The 19,891-nt window shown below is 52.9% G+C and overlaps 1 protein-coding gene across 2 annotated transcripts in view; it reads left to right on the plus strand.

The window, feature by feature from the left end:
• The window catches only part of TNS3 (tensin 3), a 252,451-nt gene that overhangs the window by 12,512 nt on the left and 220,048 nt on the right, over positions 1-19,891 (plus strand). The window contains exon 1 of one of the 2 annotated variants that reach the window (XM_063085686.1): positions 17,989-18,072. The exons of the other annotated variant lie outside the window; for it this stretch is intronic. Within the exon in view, the coding sequence (XP_062941756.1) occupies positions 17,995-18,072 (78 nt within the window). The 5' untranslated portion in view covers positions 17,989-17,994. Of the gene's footprint in view, positions 1-17,988; positions 18,073-19,891 lie in introns of those variants that run through there. 2 annotated transcript variants of the gene reach the window in all.

Consider the following 19,891-nt stretch of genomic DNA (forward strand, 5'->3'; position numbering starts at 1 on the left):
GGAGAGAAGCCTCTACGGTGGGAAATAGAGTCTGGAAGTTTGGCTGAGAAGACTTATGGAAGACACTAAAGGGCCAGGATTTCATGGTGAAACTTTGGGTGGGGTGACATCCTTGTCCCTTTGGGCTACTCTAATGAAATACCTTAGACTGGGTAATTTATAAACAACAGAAATGGGCTTGTTACAGCTCTAGAGGCTGGGAGACCGAGATCAAGGTGCCAGCAGAGTCTGTCTGGTGAGGGCTCGCTGTCTGCTTCATAGATGGTGCCTTCTATGTGTCCTCGCGTGGGAAGGGACAAGAGGTCTCTCTGAGATCTATTATGAGGACACTAATCCCATTCATGAGGACCCCATCCTCATGGCCAAAGGCTCCACCTCCAGCATCACCTCCCAAAGGCCCTACCTCCTCAAACCATCACCTTGGGGGTGAGTTTTACGACATGTGAATTTTGGGGAGACCCAAGGCCAGCTTGCATTACTGGGGGGTGTGGTGCATGTGGGCTAGAGCCTGCCTTGGGGGCCTGTGGTCTAGACCCACTTCCTGTCTTGGGGGCCACGGTTGGCCTCAGGAGCGTAGAGTCCCAGATTGTCATTTTCAGAGGGTTTGTAGCTTCCTCAGGTCATCAGGGGTACTTGGCCCCTGTGCATGGAGACCAGGGCTCACAGCAAGGAGGGTCCGGATCTCGGGCAGGCCGCGTGCTTGTGCTGTCTGCTCAGGGCAGGAGCGCCAAGGCCAGTGCTGCTGTCACTACTATTGTTGACTAACGTGAGAAAACCTGGCAGAGTCGGTGACACTCCAGCGGGGGTACGAAGGCCTTTGGGAGCTTGAGCTGCGCACACATGAGGCTGAACGGTTCCTCTTTTCAAAATCTTCACTGTGAAAATTTTCAAACATTCCCCAAAGGAGAAGGAACACAAAAGGAAAACCCATTGTCCACATTTAACAGTTGTCGAGAGGTCGTTGTACTTACTTCAAATACTTTTCTCCTTCCCTCCATCCTCCGGCCCCCTACCTCTTCCTGCCATGATCCCAGATGACATCTTTCCGCCTTCATGCTTGGGTGGATGCACTTTTCTAGAAAATGCAGACGCTGTGCACATGGCCACAGCACCTTCCAGCCCCGCAACGGTGACAGTAATTCTTTGGTGATGTCACTCGTTTGTCTCCACAATGACTTCAAGAGTTGGTTTGTTAGAGTCAGGATCTAACCAGGCCACACGCAGCATGGGCCGCTCTCTAATTCCCGTGTCCTCCTCGACGGCAGCTCTCTCCTCGTGTCCTGGGCCCACGAGCTCCTCCCTGTCCTCTCCCCGTGCGTGGGAAACTGCCTAGGGAGGCTGGAGTTATTTTGTCCAAGTTTTTCCAGCAAGGTAACTGGAGCCAGTCAGAATTTGCAGGAAGGTGAGGGCAGAGGTGAGCCCACCCTCAAGTCCTTCCAGTGAAAACCTAGTGCCTTTTGGGAGGGCAGGGAGCGGGCTGGGGTCGGCCTCTTTGAAGTCGGTCTGGGGAAGGTGGGGCCTCACCATCACCCCAAGAATGAGGGTGTGGGACCCTGTGCGGAGTGTCAAGTCAGCCTGAAATGATGCGCAGACTGGGAGCCCTGCTTTTTGCCTGTGGGTAAGAAAAGAAAAGAAAGCAGTGCGGCAGAGGAAGCATTCCTGGCAGGGATTACCTGCGAGGTGGCTCAGCCTCTTTGATCCTCGGCACCAGGCTTGCTGCGACTTGTTCCTATCGGGACAGAAGATTCCCTGCTTTCTTTTATGTTGAGAACCCACACGGGCTCTGACACTGGAAGAGCTGCCTTGTTCTTGCCTGCAGGAAGCAGTGCCCCTCTGCAGGGCAGCAGCGCCCATGCGGGGGTGGACCGTGGAATGTCTCCCCCAGCCAGCCCCGTTTGCTCAGACCTCACTGTTCGGGGTGGGAGTGGTCCAGAGGCTCTGGCTGGCTGGCTGGCTGGATGGACGGGCAGAAAGGGGAGGCGTCCTGGGGTCTGCTCACCACCCGCCCACACCTCCTGCACATGGCGCATCTTCCCAGTTTATAGACTTCCTCTGGAGAATTCCATGAAACATGATCTCGAATCGTGGATGCCATCCCTTACTGCACGGTTCACAGCATTTTGGGTGGTGCGTTTGCCCCAGGAAATGGGTGGCTTCCCTGCCTCCCCACACTAAATGCTGGCGGCCACCCCAGTCCTGGTGGTTAAAGAGTCCTCACTTTTCCAAATGTCCTCTGGCATCTCCAATTATTGGTAGACAAAAAATCAGCCATTGCTTAAAAAAAGTATGCAAATGGAAAATCCCAGAGAGCATTCTGCAGTTGACACAGTGTTTTCCATAAAAGCTTCAGTTATTTATGTATGTGTGTGTGCTTTACCGAGTCTCTAGTTAAAATGTGTTTCTATAGATGTTGCTGTGAAAGATTTGAAAGGCATCGCAGAAGCTGACCAGTGTCTTTGCCACGATGCACTATGAACATCGTTTTCCGGTGTTTCAAAGGTTCAGCTTGGATGGGGGAGGGAAAGGTTGGGTTAAACGACAGGTGTTTGGGTGAAAAGAGCCTCTGTGAGTCGGAGCAGGCAGTGGTGATGGGCATGGTGGGGTAACCTTGGTGGCCCCTGGTTGTCCTGGCCTCCAGGTGTGGCATGCACACCCTCTGTGACCATGCACCTGTAATAAGGAAGAAAAAGGCAACCTGTTCCTTAAATAAGACACTTCTGAGCTTTCCCACCTACATTGCTGGCCTCAAGGACCATTCTGACAGAGGACATTTGCAGGACTTGTCTGAGATGGGTCTGAGTCTTCTCGCATTCAGGCTGAGGCCAGGATGGGGCAGGGGGGCAGATGGGACTGGCCCCCTGCTCAGCTGGGGCTCTTACGCTCCCCCAGGCTCCCTGCTCTTCTGCTCCTGGTTACCCTCTGTGAGGGGCACCGCTTGGCAGGACAGGAGGACTTGGAGCAGGTGGCAGGGTCTCTTGGCTGCACGTGCCCCCTGCTGAGCAGGGATAGCACCCTGCAGTAAGAACTGCCAGGTGTCCAATGCCTTGGAGCCAAGCCTGCCACACTAATTCCTTGTGGAGTTTGCCATTTGGATCTGAAGGATTTGGAATGGACTGCAGGCCTGCCAAGAGTGGTGGGCAGGATCTGGCCCGGCACCCCCTTGGATCTCCTCCTGTCACACCTCAGGGAGGTCTGGAGTAGTTTGGTCTGCTGCTTCCCCTCCCATGGCTTGGGAAGCGTCACTCGCCCCCATCTCCAGAGAGAGACTAAAGATGCTCCCCTTGACCAGAGATGCTTTTTGGGAGCAGGGCACAATTACTGGGTTAAAATAAAGAAAGTTAAACAAACAACAAATAAAACAATAATCCTGCCCTTTTGTAAGTTGGACAGAGCATCCCCCATAATGACCCTGATGCATCTTGAAGTCAAATCCAGAACCTGGGGGCTCGGGACTCTCTGTTGTCATCAGTTCTCTGCCTTGGAGGTTCAGACACCCAGATCCAGACTCAGTGGCATCACCTCCTGCTCATCCTCAGATGCGAGGGTCCTTGGGCTCCAGGATGGAGGACACCATGTCCATGGGGGTGCAGAGTGGCCCCAGACGGCCAGGAAAGACCGCTGTCCAGGCAGACTCAGCCCTTCATGTGTCTTGGAATGAGGACTCTAAAATAAATCTGGGTCCTCCTTAGAGTAGTCAACTTTTATTTTATTAAAGAGAATTTTTTAAAAAATCACATTTTGATTTAAAAGTGTCTACAGGAGCTCCTGCACTTGGCATCATTTTGACTAGAGCCTCTCGCTGCCCAATAAATAGTCAATTGGTTTTATTTCATAAAAGAGGGCGCTGGGGTTCAAGGAGAACCTGAACATGGGATCCACACACAGAAACCCGGCTACTCGCCTCTACCTTTGTGTGTGCATTGTGTGCATGTGCGTGTATGTGTGTGTACTTGTATGTGTGCATGTACACGTAACCTGTGTGTCATGTGCATATCCATGTGTGTTTATGCACACATGCAGAGATGTGTGCACACATGCGTGTGTAGGTGCCCACACATGCACATATGCATTGAATGTCTATATGTGCAAGCATGCACATATGTATATGTATGTATGAGCATGTGCGTGTGTGTCTTGCTGATTTCTGAAATGGGGGCAGAGAGTAGATTTTGTTGTCATTTTTTTCCTGTTTCTCCAGGCAAGTTGTTTCCCACCCTCACTCGTGCTGAGCTCTAGACTGCTTCCTGGCTTGGCAAGATTACTGCTAACGCATCCTTAAGCATTCCTTTTATTTGTCAAATCCCTGTTATTTTGTTAAAATCTATCTTGCAGCCAAAATAGCCTCAGGGGAAAAATAATGAAAAAAGAAATGAATTAGGTGTGTCAGAAGAATGCGGGGGGTGAGGGGGCAGATATGCAGGTAAACATGCCGCCCCTTCTCAATGTCTGTTTCAATGTTTCCTTTCTCCTCCTGAAAGCGCTCTAAACATGCAGAGCACATTTGTAGGCAGGCAGGGACCCTCCCCAGCACCGGACAGGGGGCTGGGCCTCAGTCTCTCTCCACAAAGACACCCTGCTGAATGTCTTTGCTTAACTGTGGACATTCTGTTCTGTAGTTTCCCCGCTGACATGCCTTAGCTTAAATCATTCTGTTATTGCATGGTCTTTGCACACGTGAGGGTGGAAGGCGACGTGGGTTTGCTCTTCTTAGTCCTCCCCTCTTCTAACACGTGCTGGTGGGGCGCACTTGACCTCCCCTGGGTTTGGACATCGTTTTTCTCCATCTGTCTGGGACGCTTGGGGGCTTCAATTTGCCTGCGTGCTGTGTGGCAGGGACCCCACTTGCCCATCTGAGAAAGAGCAGGGGCACTCTGAAGAGAAGCTTCCGGAAGGGACCAGGTGTTTAGGGAGACTTTCCTGGTGTTTTGTGCCAGGCTGGTGAGTGGGATTCCTGCGGTTCCCGAGAGGTTAAGCCCTCCTCCCCATTTTGCTCCTGGGCCAGGCCCATAGCAGGTTCTTCATCGTTGAGGCGGTATTTTGCCTTGGGAGTCAGGGACGACTGTTTGGGAAGGACCAACACTCAGATCTGTTTTGTTATGTAATGTTCTTGATAAATCATGGGTGTTTTCCACATCAGCGACTGTGGATCTGGCTGTTCTGTGCTACTTTAATTCCACTCTATGTTAGTGCCATCAAATAGCCAGAGCCCAGCTGCTGGATATTAAAACTGCTTCCAGTTTCTCCCGTTGTGCATACTGCTTTGAAGAACGTCCTTCCATCTAAATCTTTATATTTGTGTGTGCTTATTGCCTTAGAACACACTCCTTGAAGTGGGGTTGAACATTGTAATGCACGTTTTACATGGAAAAACATGGGTTGTGTTTGCATGGAGTCATTCCTGCTGCGACCTTGCTGTAAATGTGTCTGCACAAAGATGCATTTACACAAAGATAAATGCGTGGTCCTTTCCTGTTGTGGGACAGGCTTCCACCGCTTTGTCTTGTTTGTCTTTTGCAAAGGGCTTCGTACTTCCCCAGGCTCTCTCCATTCAGCAAGCCCCACTGTGCCAGAACCGTGGGGCCCATCTCGCCCTTCCTCCATCTGTTAATTCAGCAACAGGCATGAGATCCTTCTCAGCATCAGGCCCTTAGAAACATGAAGGGAGGCAGTGAAGCTTCTCTGTGACGTGAGCACTTTCATGAGGCTCTGAGGTCTGGCTTAGAGGAATGCCCAGTCGGTCCAGGGGCAGCCTCACAGGGGAGACCTCAGTGTTGCATTTGGGGACTGACGCTCAGCTGAGTGGGGGTGGGCAGGAGGGCATGGAGGAGGATAGAGGAGACTGGGGCATGGGGTCGGCACCCTGTCAAGAACCCAACACAGTGACTGGGTCATGGGGATGGATGAGGGGAGGGCAGGGATGTGGGTAGAGTTGAGACTGCGGACATTGTGATCAGAGCATGAAGAGCCTTGAATGGGGCAGTAAGAGGTCTGCGTATCGGGGCCCATCACGCGTATCATTCATTTAATCATTCACTTATACATTCATTCATTCATTTAATCATTCACTTATTCATTCATTCATTCATTTAGTGAATCCTTAGCTCTGTTCTAGGCATGGGGAACACTGTGTTAACCAGACAGGCAGAGTGCCTGCCCTCTTGGAGGAGACTCTGCCATACACAATGACTGCAGGACATCATGTTAGGTAGTGATAAGGACACTGAAGCAAAACAAGGCAGGATAAGGGTGTAGCATGTACTGGCAGAGGTGGGTGGACTGTTGCCCATAGGGTATTATGCTAGGCCTCCTTAAGGAAGTGGCATTTTGCAGAAACTTGAAAGAAGAGAAGAGTAAGCTGGGCAAGGATATGGGGGAAGTGACTTATGTGCGTAGGGAACAGCATGTGCAAATGTCCTGGGGCAGCAGCTGGCTGAGCAGGTTAGACAGTAGGCCAGAGGTAGGCAGAGGCCAGATCAAGTTGGTATGTGGGCCCTTGAAACGAACTTTGGATTTTTTTAAAGTGTGTAGATTCTAAGAGCTGGGGAGGGTTTTGTGCTGGAATGTTGTCCTGTTCTGATTCCTATGTTAGGAAGCTCTGTCTAACTGGCCTGTGGATGAAGAGACAGTCAGTTTTTGGTGTGTGGACCAGGGTGGTGGGAGTGGAGGCCAGGGACTGGGCCTTTTTGGGGGTTTATTTTGCAGAGCTTATTCACAGATTAGCTACCTGCTGTGAAAGAAAGAGAGGAGCCCCAAACTTCAGCCATGCATATATAGGGAAACTGTGGGACTGCTGACAGTGGGCGCAGAGGAGGGGCACATCAGGGAGCTCTGATCTGGAGGGCTGGAGTCAGTGATACCTTGAGGATCGCCTGAGGGGATGGGAACAGGTGAGGCTCAGGTCTCTCCAAAGTTCAGGGGAGATGGGTTGGGGAGGGCTGGGAGGCCATCAGGCCAATCACAAGTGGCTGGATGATGACAGCTGGGGGGGCATGCACACAGAGGAGCAGCCAGGACAGAGCCTGGGCACCCGGGAACTCAGAGATGCCCAAGGGGACAGGACCCTCCAAAGGAAATGAGTGGGGCCAGAGAAGTGGGAGGACACCCAAGACATGGGGTCAGAGAGACTGGGGAAGTGTCCGGAGAGGTCATGTTCAAATGCAGTTGGGAATTGGGGAGAGGTGAGGGGCAAGCGTCCCTTACTGGGTCTGACAGGCTGTGGTAGTTGGTCACTGGCGGGCAGTGTCAGTGGGATGGAGTAAAACTTCTGGGTGTTGTGGATTTGTAGTACAGGGGTCCTGGGGTGAAGGACAAGTGACTGTAGTTGCCCTTTGAAGAAGTTTTCCTAGAAGGGGAGAGAGAAATAGGTTAGGGATGGTGGGGAAAGGGAGGGTCCAGGGAGGGTGGTTTTTCAAAGGTGGGATATATTGCAGCCGGTTGTATGCCACAGTGAGGAAAAAGCTGGTAAAAGTCAGAGTGGTAGAGCAAGAGCCAGGCTCACCTGGGCACAAGGTGGGGTAGCTGCTGTGAGCTGGGCCACCTGCAGTTGGCCACTTGTTCTTCTGGACTTGGGAGGTATGAGCTCCTGTGTGCACAGGGCAGCTCTGCCCCGTAAGTGATGACTATGGGGGTGGGCAGCAGTGTAGACTTAGGGCCTCTGGCGGGCAGTGACCTAGCCTTCACCTTCACGACCTCATGCAGAGCAGGTGTGCAGAGTGGACCCGGCCCCCCAATGGAACAGTAGAGTGGCCCCCAGTGACCCTGTGCTTACAATGTGGCCCCCCAGAGAGGCGGAAGGAGCAGCTCCCAGGCCCCACAATTACTGGTTGTCCTCACTTCTGGCACATGTGTCCCACCCAGTAGTTCCAGCAGAAGCATGCCTGCAAATCTGAAGACTTATCCCCGGCATACCTGCCCACTCTGTGCCCCCAGACCCCCACACAGGCCCCTTATCGCCCTTACTTCCCAGCCCCGTTGAAGCCTTCGCCTTGCGCAGCCATCCTATGTGCCAAGAATCAAGGAACTGCCCTCGGCTCTGCCCTCTGCTCCATTCCACCCGGTGGGTGCTCACAGCCTCGGACTCCGCACGGTCCCCAGGACAAGTCCACACTGCAGCCTGCACACCTGAGGGTCCACATCACCTTGGGCTTTATCTTCTCTCTGCTCCCTCCCACACAGTAAACTTGGGAATGAATGAATAGACAGGTGACTGGTGACTGGTGACAGGTGACGGGAATAATTGTAAACAAGCTAATCAGAAATTCAAAGGGCAGCAGATAGGAGGCCAAAGAGTTCCAAGGGCCCAGCCCAGGGTGTGACTGAGGGTGTGGCCTTGGAGATAGTCACCTTAAAGCCTGGCGTCTGTCTTTGTTGACTTACACACTCATTCATTCCATAAGCAGCATTTGTCCCTTGAGGCCAGGGCTGAGAGCGCACGGTGAGAAACCATGGTCCTGGGTGTACAGCACGCGTAGTTCATTATAGGAGGAACCCGCAGAGGGAGACAGCAGTGGGGGGTGCCTCAGCCCAGTGTCCCGCTCGCTGCAGACCTGGGGCGGGGGCAGTGACGGTGGTTATTTCAGACACTGGGTGAGAAGCCTCAGAGGTGAGGTGGGACTTGAGCTGCCTTTTTCTTTGCATGAATAACATATTTTAGAATAAAGGAGGTTTAAGAGGATTGCAAGTACTGTTCTGTAGATATACTTTAGTGACTTTTTTTTTTTTAATTATGAGAGCAATAGGACAAAGTGCTGGGGAAGTTTGGGAACAGACATGTAGAAGTCATCCAGAGCCCCACCACCTGGCCCTCCTGGGCTGTCTGGGTAGGGGCCTCCTGGGCTCTCACTAAGTGGCTGGGGACCCGGAGGAACATGACGAGGTAGCTCTCCTCTGGTGACACCCCAGTCCTGAGCGCCCAGTCCAGCTCCGGAACAGCAGTGCCTCGTGTGGGACTGGGGATGCCTGGTGTGAACACCACACAAGACAGGTGACTCAGGTGGGATGCTTGAGGTCTGAGCCTCAGCCCCCTGGGCCCTGAAAAGGGTACCAGATGCCCCGCTTGTGTGTTGATTCTGGGGTCTCGTGAGCTGCACAGGTGAATGGGTCCAGTGCATGGGGGCACTGAGCTGCATTTGAGACTAAGTTATGAGTGGGTGAAGAATGGCACAAGCCAGCGTGGGACCCTCCTGGCTGTCCGTGGTCTTATCTCCCCGTTGCCCTCCACCTGCTGTGTCTTGTGAAGGCCTCCTGGCATGGTCAGTGCAGTGTCCTGCCCTCTTGGTGGATGCAGTCCCCTTCTAGAATGGCCTGGGGGTCCTTGGGAGTACAAGTGCCTGCAGCCCCTGCCCAGGGCTTCTGCACACCCAGTCCCACTTCATTCTTTTGACAGGGCTGCTGGGCGGGGTCATCCTCATGTCGCGGGGAGACCGAGGCTCAGGGAGGCTGCCAGGTATGTGGTTGATGGACACATGAGGCCTCTGCCTGTCAGTGCGGCTGCTGCGTTGCTGCTGTCTGGGTGTGGATGGAGATGTTGGTTTTTCTTTTTTCTCTGAGTTGGAGCATGCACTTTTTCTTTTTTTTCTCAGTTGGAGTTATTCACTGGAAGCATGCTTTTCATGTGCTGGAAACTTCTTGGGGATAGATTTGGATAAAACAAGGCTTACTTCCAGGCGAGAGCATCACACTCAGTTGGGGACTGGGGGCCTCCTTCTACAGAAGTTCAAATCAGAGGCATTTAATTATTAGCTCCCTTGGAGTGCTGACTCCAGTGGGACCAGGGCCAGCATGGAGCTTTTACAAGGACACATTCACGGCTTCTGTCAGTGTGGGAAGATCGAGTTTCCAAGGTGACCCCCTACCAGTGGGGTCCGCCCTAAAGGCCCTGCTGTCTGCTCAGCTTCTCCAGAGCGGGGTCTCCCTGGCCCCAACTACCTCGCTCCATCCCAGGAATAAAAATACTGACTCACGGTAGCAATAATAACAAAAACAACTTTTGCTTTTTAAAAAAACTTCAGTAATAAGTAGCTAAAACATGTTAGTATTGATGAAAACAGCCCAACTTCATCCAAAACCATATGCTATTTTTCCATTGTCTATGAAGGGCCTCCTACCTTGCCCCCAACCCTGCTGGGCTGTGCAGGGACCCCTCTTAGTGGGGAAAGAAGGGATAGTTAGTGGGCATTGCACCAAAGCCCCTCCACGCATGATCTAGCACGAGCCTCATGAGAAGTCTTTGAGATCATTGTGATATTAACATCCCCATTAACAGACAAAGACATCTTGGCCCAGAGTGATTAATAATAAACCTGCAGACACATGGTGAGTAGAAGGTTGGGCTCAGGGTCCATGTGGACTTCTCTCTTGCTCAGTCCGTCTGGCCCACCTCTGTCTGGGCCCCGGGGGTTGCTCCAGCCTCGGGGAGAGCAGGACACATGGCTCTGTCTCCAAGTCCCATTACCCTAAGCTTCTTAACCCAGCTGCAGATCAGAACCCTCTGGGGAGATTGAAGAAATACTGGTGTTGGGGTTCCCCCCAAGACTGTAGTGTGAACATCAGGGGGAAGCTTGGGCACGTCGGCATGTTTTCTTCGGCTCCTCCAGGAGGTTCTGAGGGACGGTGCAGGCCGAGATCTGCCTCAGCTGCCCCTGGGTGGGACCCTCTGATGCAGTGCTGTGTTCTTACAGGCAAAAGACCCTTCCCAAAGTTCCAGATGTGGCCCAGTGGTCATCATTTTTTGGTCTAAGCTGGGAACTGCTGGGGCATTTTTGGTCCAGAGGAGAACCAGGGAGCCTGAGAGGATGGGAGCTGATTCAAGGAGTTTAGGTGAGGACCCTGGAAATGCAGACGGCGCTCTGCAGGGGCCCTGCCTGCAGCTGCCCCAGCCTCACCGTCGGAGCCGACCAGGGGTGGGAGACCGGCTTGGGTGCTCTTGTCCCAGCAGCCTGCCTGGGGAAACCGCACAGGTGTTCAGGCTGAGCAGGTTGTTAAACTTCCTGGAGCCTCAGTTTCTTTGTCTCCAGTCAATGGTGAAACTGAGGTTTCTGTGGGAGGAGAGTGTGGAAGGGTCTGCCCACTGCCTCGTGTTTACTCGGCTCTCAGGGATCGGCAGCCCACTGTGGGCCTGCACTACCATCTAGCTCTTCCTCAGTGTTCTAGAAAATGTACCTTTAAGCATTTCAATGTGAGATTATAGGGGAAGAGTTTAAAAGGCCTGACACAGTAGCAGCAACTGGATTTGTTTTCTTCCTCACCTAGGGGAAGTGAATGTTCCAGCAAAAAGAGCCCAAACTCGTAGATCTCGTAGTTTTGCTGATGAACTAACTCTGCAGATTTCTTCGTGTTTGGAGTCAGTGATGGTGAAGGAAATCTTGGCAGGGAGTGGAAAAGTAAATCGTGGACATCCTTAACCTGGGTCCCCCTCATTACTAGACAGTTCCCATTTCCTCACCTTCAGGTTAGAATAGGATGGGGCAGCATATTTGACACCCAGACAGGTGCTTGTCAGAGGCTTACGGATGTTCCAGGATTTTCCCTGGGACACCTGTCAGTAGTAATAGAAGGTCTGTGAACTGGACGTGGGGACCCGGGGGAGTTGTTATTTAGCTGTGCGACCTCTGGCGGGTCCGTGAGCACGAGACAAGAAATGCTCACTGAGGGCCCCTCGAACTTAAAATTCCCATCCCCTCAATCATTTCAACCTCAACGTGCAGAGGGAAAATTTCATTTGAATTTACTGTTTAGTAATTGATATGGTTTCAATCCCCCTACTGCTACCTGCAGATATTTTTTTCTTAGGGAAGGGTGATCCTGTGAGTATTTGGGTAGGTGTCTTAGTCTCTTCTGGCTGCTATGACAGAATCTCATAGACTGGCTGGCATATAAACAGCAGACATTTATTGCTCACAGTTCTGAAGACTGAGAAGTCCAAGATCAAGGCTCCGGCAAGATCAAGGTGAGGACCCACTTCCTGGTTCATAAACAGCACCTTCCTGCTGTGTCCCCACATGGTGGAAGGGACAAGGCAGCCCTCTGGGGCCTCTTTTACAAGGGCACGAATCCTATTCGTGAGGGCTTCACCCTCATGACCTGATCACCTCCCAAAGGCCCCACTTCCTGATACCATCCCATTGGGGGTTAGTTTTCAACATATGGATTTTGGAGGGGACACAACATTCAGACCATAGCGGGGGGGGGGGCGTTCGTTTTACCTTGAGAAAGGTGTGCTCTGTGCTTGTGAGGGGTGGAGGCAGGATTATGACATGTAAGAGGCAGCTAATGGGTTTGCTTTTTTCCTTTAGGTTTAGGTTTGAGGCTGCGGCTTTCATTTCCCCTTGGTAGGAGCCCACAAACCCCAGGTCCAGGATTCCACGTTCACTTCAGTTCAGTTTGCAGGAGCCCCTGAAGCCCCTGCCCACCCTTGCTCATCATTGGGCTGGGACCCCTGCCTGCCACCCAAGGGAAGGTGAAGAGCAGAGATGCTTCTGTTTGCACCAGAAAGAGGGGAGCGGGGCTGGGTCCCACCTGGCTGGCCAGGACAGAGGGACGTAAGTGCCTGGGGTGGGTGGGAGGGGACCGATAACTTCACCCTTTCTTTTGTTCTGTTCTGTGCAGTCTTCCGTGAAACAGTTGCTGTTTTCGAGCAGGGAAGGGGGAAAAGCACATACGGAAGGTGAATTTTGTAGGGAAAGCATTTTTTTTCTTTACTTCTCCAAGTCAGGGGAAGGAAATACATGAAGGGGAAGAGCAGTGGGGAAATGTTCGTTTCCTCAGCGCTGGCACACACGTCATATGAAGGATGTCAGAAGTTACATCTGCTACTTAGAAGCCCGGAACATGACAGTCACGGAATGATGCTTGGTAGGAGCCAGGGTCTGATAGCCTGAGCCCCTGCGCCCCTGGGAGCTCCCGTGGTGGGGGCAGGCTGTGTGCTGGGGGAGAAGTCGTCCTGCACTTTGTAGCCAAGAGGACATTATGATTAAATTGTTGGAATAAATGCCCCCCCTTGAGGCTGGTGGAATCTCTCATTCTGCACACATCTGTGGAGAGCCTGTGGTGATGTTCATGAGAAATTGTGTCATGTAAAGGACAAAGCAGTGCTCGGGGGCAGCGCCCGAGCGACAGTCCTGCTCCCACCACGACTGGACGAGAACTCCTTCTTTGGACCATCCTCCGAGAGTCAGACACCTCACAAACAGTACCTTTAATCCTTAATACCACCCTGTGAGGTGGACTCCTTATCCCCTAGGATGTCCCCACGTAGGTGACATGCTGCTCCCACCCCACAGGGATTGGAAGCCAGCAGGTTCCCCACTTACCCCTTAGGCCCTGGGACATCATCTCCCCACAGGTCCTCTGCCCTGTCTTCCCCCTCCCAGCATCACTGTGGGAACAGACAGGAAGACCCTCCCTGGACAGGCTCTGTCACTGTCAGGTGAGAAGGACATGTCTCTGCAATGCTTCCTCCAAGTTGCAGGGAGTCAGGAGATATTAAAACATGGTTAGTGCCCTGGGAGGCAGGCTGCATCCAAGCTGGTTGTGCAGGGAAAGGGAGGAGGAGGAACCTGGTCTTGAGAGAGAGGATCTGCCCAAAGTCTGTGTTTGAGCAAGGCCCAGAGGCAAGGGTAGCCCCTGGAGATGGTGCCTGGGCCTTGCGCCGCCCAGAAGGCCTGCGTCCCTGCCATGGGTAAAGGAGAGAAAGGCTCCTTCTGTAGACGAGAGCTGGCAGCAGCTTGTTGATATCAGAAACTCCTTAAACTGAAGACAGTTTTTTTGATAGCAGAGGCAAAGTGCTTTTAAATGTGCTTTAGGTGGCACTTGGAAACTCCCTCCCCCTCTGGCATCGTGAAGCCATCGAGAAGGGGAACTGACCTGTGTCACATCTTACATGGATAGGGATGCAGAGGGTGGAGAAGAGGCAGGAGTCTTTGGTGATCCAAACTGCAGACTCCAGGACTAGGAGTTAGGGCTGGACCCAGCCAGGGGAGGAGCTCTCTGAGCTCAGGCTGGAAGGACTAAGGATTTGGACCCTGTACCCTTCATCTGGGTCTGGCCAACGTGTGCTCAATTCTGTTCAGGTTATGCCTCTCTGCAGGAATACCCAGCAGTGATGTCATGGTCTCACCTTGGAATTGCAGGTGGCACAGGCCATGGGTTGTCCCATCCAAGGCCTTGTCACTCTGAGCCCTTTAGTAAGGGGGTGTCTGCCAGCCTTCTCTATTGTAGACTCAGTCTTTTCCCTTCTGTAGTGAATAAAGGAAAGCACTTTGAGACTATGCAGATACTCTCCAAAGAGCTGCCAGTGACGGAATGTGAGATCACATCTCTCCTCTGCTCATACCCCCGAGTTTCCTGTGCCAGGAAGAGTGGAAGCTAAGACCCTGACCCTTCCTTAGAAATCCCTGAACGGGCCTCCCCTAGCCACCTCTGGGCCCATCCCCTGCTGTTCCCTTCCCTGTCCCACCAGGTGGGGAGGTGCTTTGAGACTTTCAGTGAGCTCATTTATTTGCTTCTGTCAGTAGGGACCCAAGGACTCATGGATTCTTACTGTATTCAACAGGTTGTAGTCAATATTATCACTATTTATTGTAATGTTCAAGTTGCCTGTGGTTTGACCAGTGGGAGCGTCTTCAGGCTGGCTCCTGTGTCCTTGTGATATGCCCCTGTCACTCCGTGAGTGCTCTCTTACCTTCTGGTCAAAAAAGAGAGACTGGCGGTCTCATTGGGTGTGACTGTTGCTATTGGCCCCCCCCCTTCCTTCACGGTGGACAGAGCTGGAAGTGTCTGTATGTGTGCGGTCACGTCTGAATGTTTCTGTGTCTCTAGGTTGGAAATCACAAGTTACGCCAGTGTCTCTGATTCCTGTCCCACAGCGCAGGGTTTAGAATCATGATCGCCCTTCTCCTACTGTAAGAACAGTGGCTCCCATGTTTTTCACAGATTCCTAACTGATCAGTCCTCCTGGACGTAACCAGTCTTCCATCACCTCTCCCCTCCCATGGTCCCTCCTCACCCCGTCAGGTTTAGCAGTGTTTCCAGGACCGTCGCCCAAGGCTGAGATTCCGGACTCTTACCTGGTGTTTCTGTCTCTACTCCTGCCCACGCTCCAAATGGTGTTAAAGTCTGTCTCATCGTGGGGCATGCGTCCCAAGTTCAGTCTGGGTTTCCAACCCCAGGCTGGTGATGTGACCTCTAGCTCTGATGCCCAAGAGGTCAGGTGGGAGGTGGACCTTTAGCTGAGCTCAGAAGGACAGTGGTTTTCAGCCAGACAGGAGAATGGGAAAATGCCCTGAGGGGCCCCAAGGTGCGCTCCAGGACATAGAGCAGAAGGGTCCTGGAGGGTAAAAGCCCCAGGCTGGGCCAAGCCTGGCAGGAGGAGGGTCAGTGGGGAGTGGGGGGTGGGGTGGTTCAGGGAGAAGGGGCAGGAGAGGCACTGTCTGGGGAAGGGACCGTGGGGAAGTCCACTTGGGCTGCAGTGTTTCCTTACTCAGGCGGAGAGACCATGTCTGGGATTTCTGATTTGCCCTGGGATTGAGCGTTGTCGTGACAAGCCAGTTTGTCCTCTGGGAGGTGTGTCACATGCATGTCATGATTACTGGTAATAAAGTGCGGAGGTTTAATGAATGGCTACCTTTTAAATAAGTTCAGATTCTGGGTATCCCTATAATAAAAAGCCACCTTTAGCCATCTGTCTTCCATTCCAGCAGGAGTGGCCAGTGGGGTGCTGGGCTTGTGATCGTTCCTGCGTGGACCCCAGAGACTGCGGAGCCTGGTACTCCATCAAGAAGCTTTACCATGTTTGGGGCTATGTATTCATTGTCGAATTCAGATTCCTCCTGCTGGTTCCTGTGGGCACCACTGTAAGGGTGGAGGCAGACCCAGCTGACCTCTGGAAGATGTACTGGCACTGTGCATGCCCTGACTGCAGAATGGCTGCTTTCAGCTCTGGGGGTGGATGCTGCTATGTGCTGGGTCTTGATTAGATGTGGGGAATCCAAAATGAACACGACACAGATGGGTTCTCAGGGATCCCTCAGTTACCTGGGGGAGAGGCTTGTGTATGTAGATATATGACTGAGATGTTGGCAAAAACTAAAAGTTTGAATAAACTATGGAACAAAATGAATAAGGATGAATGAATACAGAAACATGAACGAAGGAATGAATACAGAAAAAGATGAACCGTGATCTCGTTTGAGGGCTGGGGGAAATGAGAATGCATGTGTATCTGCCAGGTGATGATTTGGTGAAAAATCGGAACTCAGAAAGCTACGTTCTAGGCCAGGAGGCTTTTTTTTTTTTTTTGTAGTTGAAAGTAGAAGAACAGCTTTGCTATTTCACCGCAGAAACGGAAAGATGGCTATTTAGTGCCAGAACTTGAGAGGTTAAGTCGGCCAGTAGAATTGATGGCTGGAATTTGCACATGTGTCAGCCATAAAGGCCCTGACCTAGCCCACCCAGACTGCTCTGCAAATCGAAGGCATTTGTAGTTGCATGTGGAGTTGCAGATCTGAAGTTAGGGTGTTTGATCCGCAAAGGCTGAGCTCAGGGACATCGCAGGTCATCAGAACTGCACATGGATTGGGATGGGAGTGAAGGCCATAGGGCCCCATTGCTACGGGTACACAGTAAGCTGTCCTGAGGCTGGAGGACTCCCTAGCAGCTCCATGCAGGGGTCTCTTCTACTTCCCCCATAGACTTGAGGCAGTGGCTTCAGCTTGAATACATCCATTACGAAGCCGCCTTTTGTATTTCTCGGAAGTTAGAATTACCATAGAGCTTCTCCTTGTAGAAAGCCAAGATCTGCTGCTCCGTGAAGGTGCCCATGACAACACAGTCGTGTGAAAGTCCCACAGGCATTGGGAAGGAGCTGTTCTGTCTGCAGATTATGGCCACCCTCCTCCCGGCATTTCTAAGTGACCCTCCTGCTTTGCAGGTTCCCAGCTTGCTCACCTTACCCAACCACCCTGTCACCTTCACCTCCTGCACTCCAAGTTTCTAATTTCCTTCCAAAATCGCAGACCAGGAGTGGAAAACGGGACTTGGGATGTACTGTGATTTGTCCTGATTTGCCAGGAGCACTCAGGTGGGGGAGGGACCCAGCCCCCAGGTGTGCAAGGCCCCCAGGGCAGTCATTTGCTTTGAGCTTTGCTTGAAATCTCCACCTGGTCATCGTCCTTTCTAGCAAGTCCAGGCTCCTTGTTTTTCTTAGTTGAAGAGGCAAATTAGGAAAAAAAAACCCTTCTGCCTTAGTGTTTTCCTCCTTTCCATTCCAAATGCACTCTGGGCAGGCCGGTTAGCTCAGTTGGTTAGACTGTGGTGCTGATAACACTAAGGTCCAGGGTTCGATCCCTGTACCGGCCCAAACCAAAAAAACATATTAGTTCCCATTGCAAACACACTGTCTGCTAGGCAGTGCAGATTACCGGTAGATACTGCCCATTGCAGATGCAGGGTTTACTGGATAACAGGCAAGATTTTCGATTTCTGAAAGCCAAAGAGCCTGCCGGCTTTCGATTCTCGATTCTCGCAAGCCCCTGGGTCAGTGTTCTCAGAGAGGTTTGAAATCCTACTGCAGCTGAACCCCGAGCCAAGCGCGTGGGTGACTCCAGTCAGATGGCGGCTGGAGGGCTCTGCTCCCCCCTCCTGGAAGGCGTTTCTCACCCACTTTTCCCGTGTTGGGCTGAGCAGCCTCTGCCTCCGCTTTCGGAGCTGCGGTCTGGGGCGGGGGAGGGAGGGCTAATTCGTGTCAGATGGAGGGAGGCCGCGCGGGGACCGTGCGCTCGCGCCTGGCTTTTGTTCCCGGCGTCTGACTTCTGACGGGCAGGAGTGGCCGTGGAGGCGGCGGCGCGCGGCTCGGACCCGGGCCGGCGGCCACGAGGAGCCCCCGCGGGCCTGCCGGGGCTGCCCATTTCCTGGGACTCAGTTCGCAGGGGGCCCAGCAGGCATCCTCCGCCTCGGCACCCGCCCTCGGCCGTCCTCTCCCGGGCGGCAGGGGTGGCCATGCGGCTGCGCGCCCTGACCCCGGGGCCTTCCGGGGGGTTCGCGCGCGGGGTCCGGGCGCGCCGGCGCCGGCGCCAGGTGAGTGCGGCGCGGCGCGGGGTGCGCGTGCCCGCGCCCGAGTGTGCCCGTTTGTACCTGCGTGTGCGCGTGTGTACGCGTGTGCCCTGACCGTGCGCGCATGTCCGTGTGTGCTTGTGAGCGCGCGTCCGTGTGTGCACGCGTGCAAGCGCGTGTGCGCTCGTCCGCGCCGGTGTGCCCCTGGGTGCGTGTGCGCGCAGGACAAGGAGAGAGGGGGCCACAGGGCCTTTGCCTGGCGGGGGGCGGCCCCTGGTGAGCCCACTCAAGGTGGAAGGCAGTGTAGGCTTAACTCTTCCTAATCCAGCTGCCTCTTGACAACGCTTCCTTGGATTCCTTTCCCTGGAATGGAAGTGGGACATCGGCCACTGCGCAGACTCGGTGCCCCGCGCGTGTCTCTCGTGAAGGTGAAGGGCGTCTTAGCTGTGCCCTCGTGTGGGGGATGCGCTGGAATGCGGGAGTAGCCGCGTTCCCCGCGTGCGGTCCTCCGTGGTGTTTGAGTTAAACACAGCGAGTGCGGGTGACTCCCCAGTAGGTCCCGCCGCCCTTTCTCCAAGTCTAACAATGGGGCATTTATTGCATTCGTTTCCGCGGAAACTTTTTGTCAGGTTCTGAGGAGTGAGAAGTTATCAAAATGTCAGCAAGTTTGCTGGAGTTGCGCAGCATTCCGATCTTCAGTTTAGCAGCCAAACAGTGTTGCTTGCAAGTGTGGGAACAACGTGTGCTGTGCGTGGAGGGCGTCCCCACTGCCCCAGGTATCGCCGTGGGGTGTGGATCTCCCAGGTCTGGGTCAACTGTGCGGATTCGGGAAGTGTGTATGCATGTTTAATTAAGGAGTAAAGTTGACCTGGGAAGGCGAATCAGTGTCTGCCTGCGTAGAATGCTGCTGAAGGTTTCCCAGGCCCCTAAGTGCCCACCTGAGTCCTCTCTCTATGGTGGGGCTGAGTATTTCCTGAAAGGAAAACATAGCCGGGATTGTGCTGATATAGCCTTGCACTTTTGCGGGTGTGACTGTTTTGCCACAGTGACCTTGAACAGAGAGGTCTGTGCGGTTTTGCATTTTGGCAGAGTGGAGCATTCATGTGGATCACCTCCCTGCTCAATTTTGCAAAGATTTTTCTCCCTCAAAAGAAACCTCACAATCAAAACCAGCACTAATGACTGTGTCCCCCTCGGGGAGTCCTTGTGAAACCAGCAGCCTGCTCTCTACCTTTCCAACGTTTTGCTCCTAACAATCAAATGCAATTTAGATTCCTGAACTGAGCCCGCTAAATGTTTCAGCGTTGCAGCCTCCTCTCCCCCCTTGGGGAGAAATGAAAGCACAGTATCAGGTGAAAACAAGGGCAGTCTAATCCCGTCTAGTCTCATCTCACAATAGAGATGTTATGTACAGATGAAGCGTGAGCAGATGTTATTACACTATCTTAAATGAACTCCTCAGGGATGCCGCCACTGAACTGGCTGGGTCATCACAACAGTGCCTCTGCTGTTTCCTTCTCTGAGTCTTCTAGCTGTGGGACAGTGGGCAAGAAACTGCAGGACAACAGTGCCTCTTTCTCCTTGGTTGGAATAAAGGTATTTGTAAGGAAGAAAAGGTCACAGTATCCTTCCTTGGCCCACAGACTGTAGCCAATTCACTTGGCCAACAAATATTAATTGAGGGTCCATGGTCCACTGTCTGCCAGGCGCTGGGCCCAACCCTCGGAGGACAAAGGGGAAAGAGTCCTGTGTTCTGCATCTAGGAAATTGCAATCTAGCACAGGAGAGAAGGCATATCAACAAATAACTGCAATATGAGGGAGAAAAACTAGAGCTTTACAAC

This window comes from Cynocephalus volans, chromosome 2 (assembly GCF_027409185.1).
Source record: "Cynocephalus volans isolate mCynVol1 chromosome 2, mCynVol1.pri, whole genome shotgun sequence".
Lineage (NCBI taxonomy): Eukaryota > Metazoa > Chordata > Mammalia > Dermoptera > Cynocephalidae > Cynocephalus > Cynocephalus volans.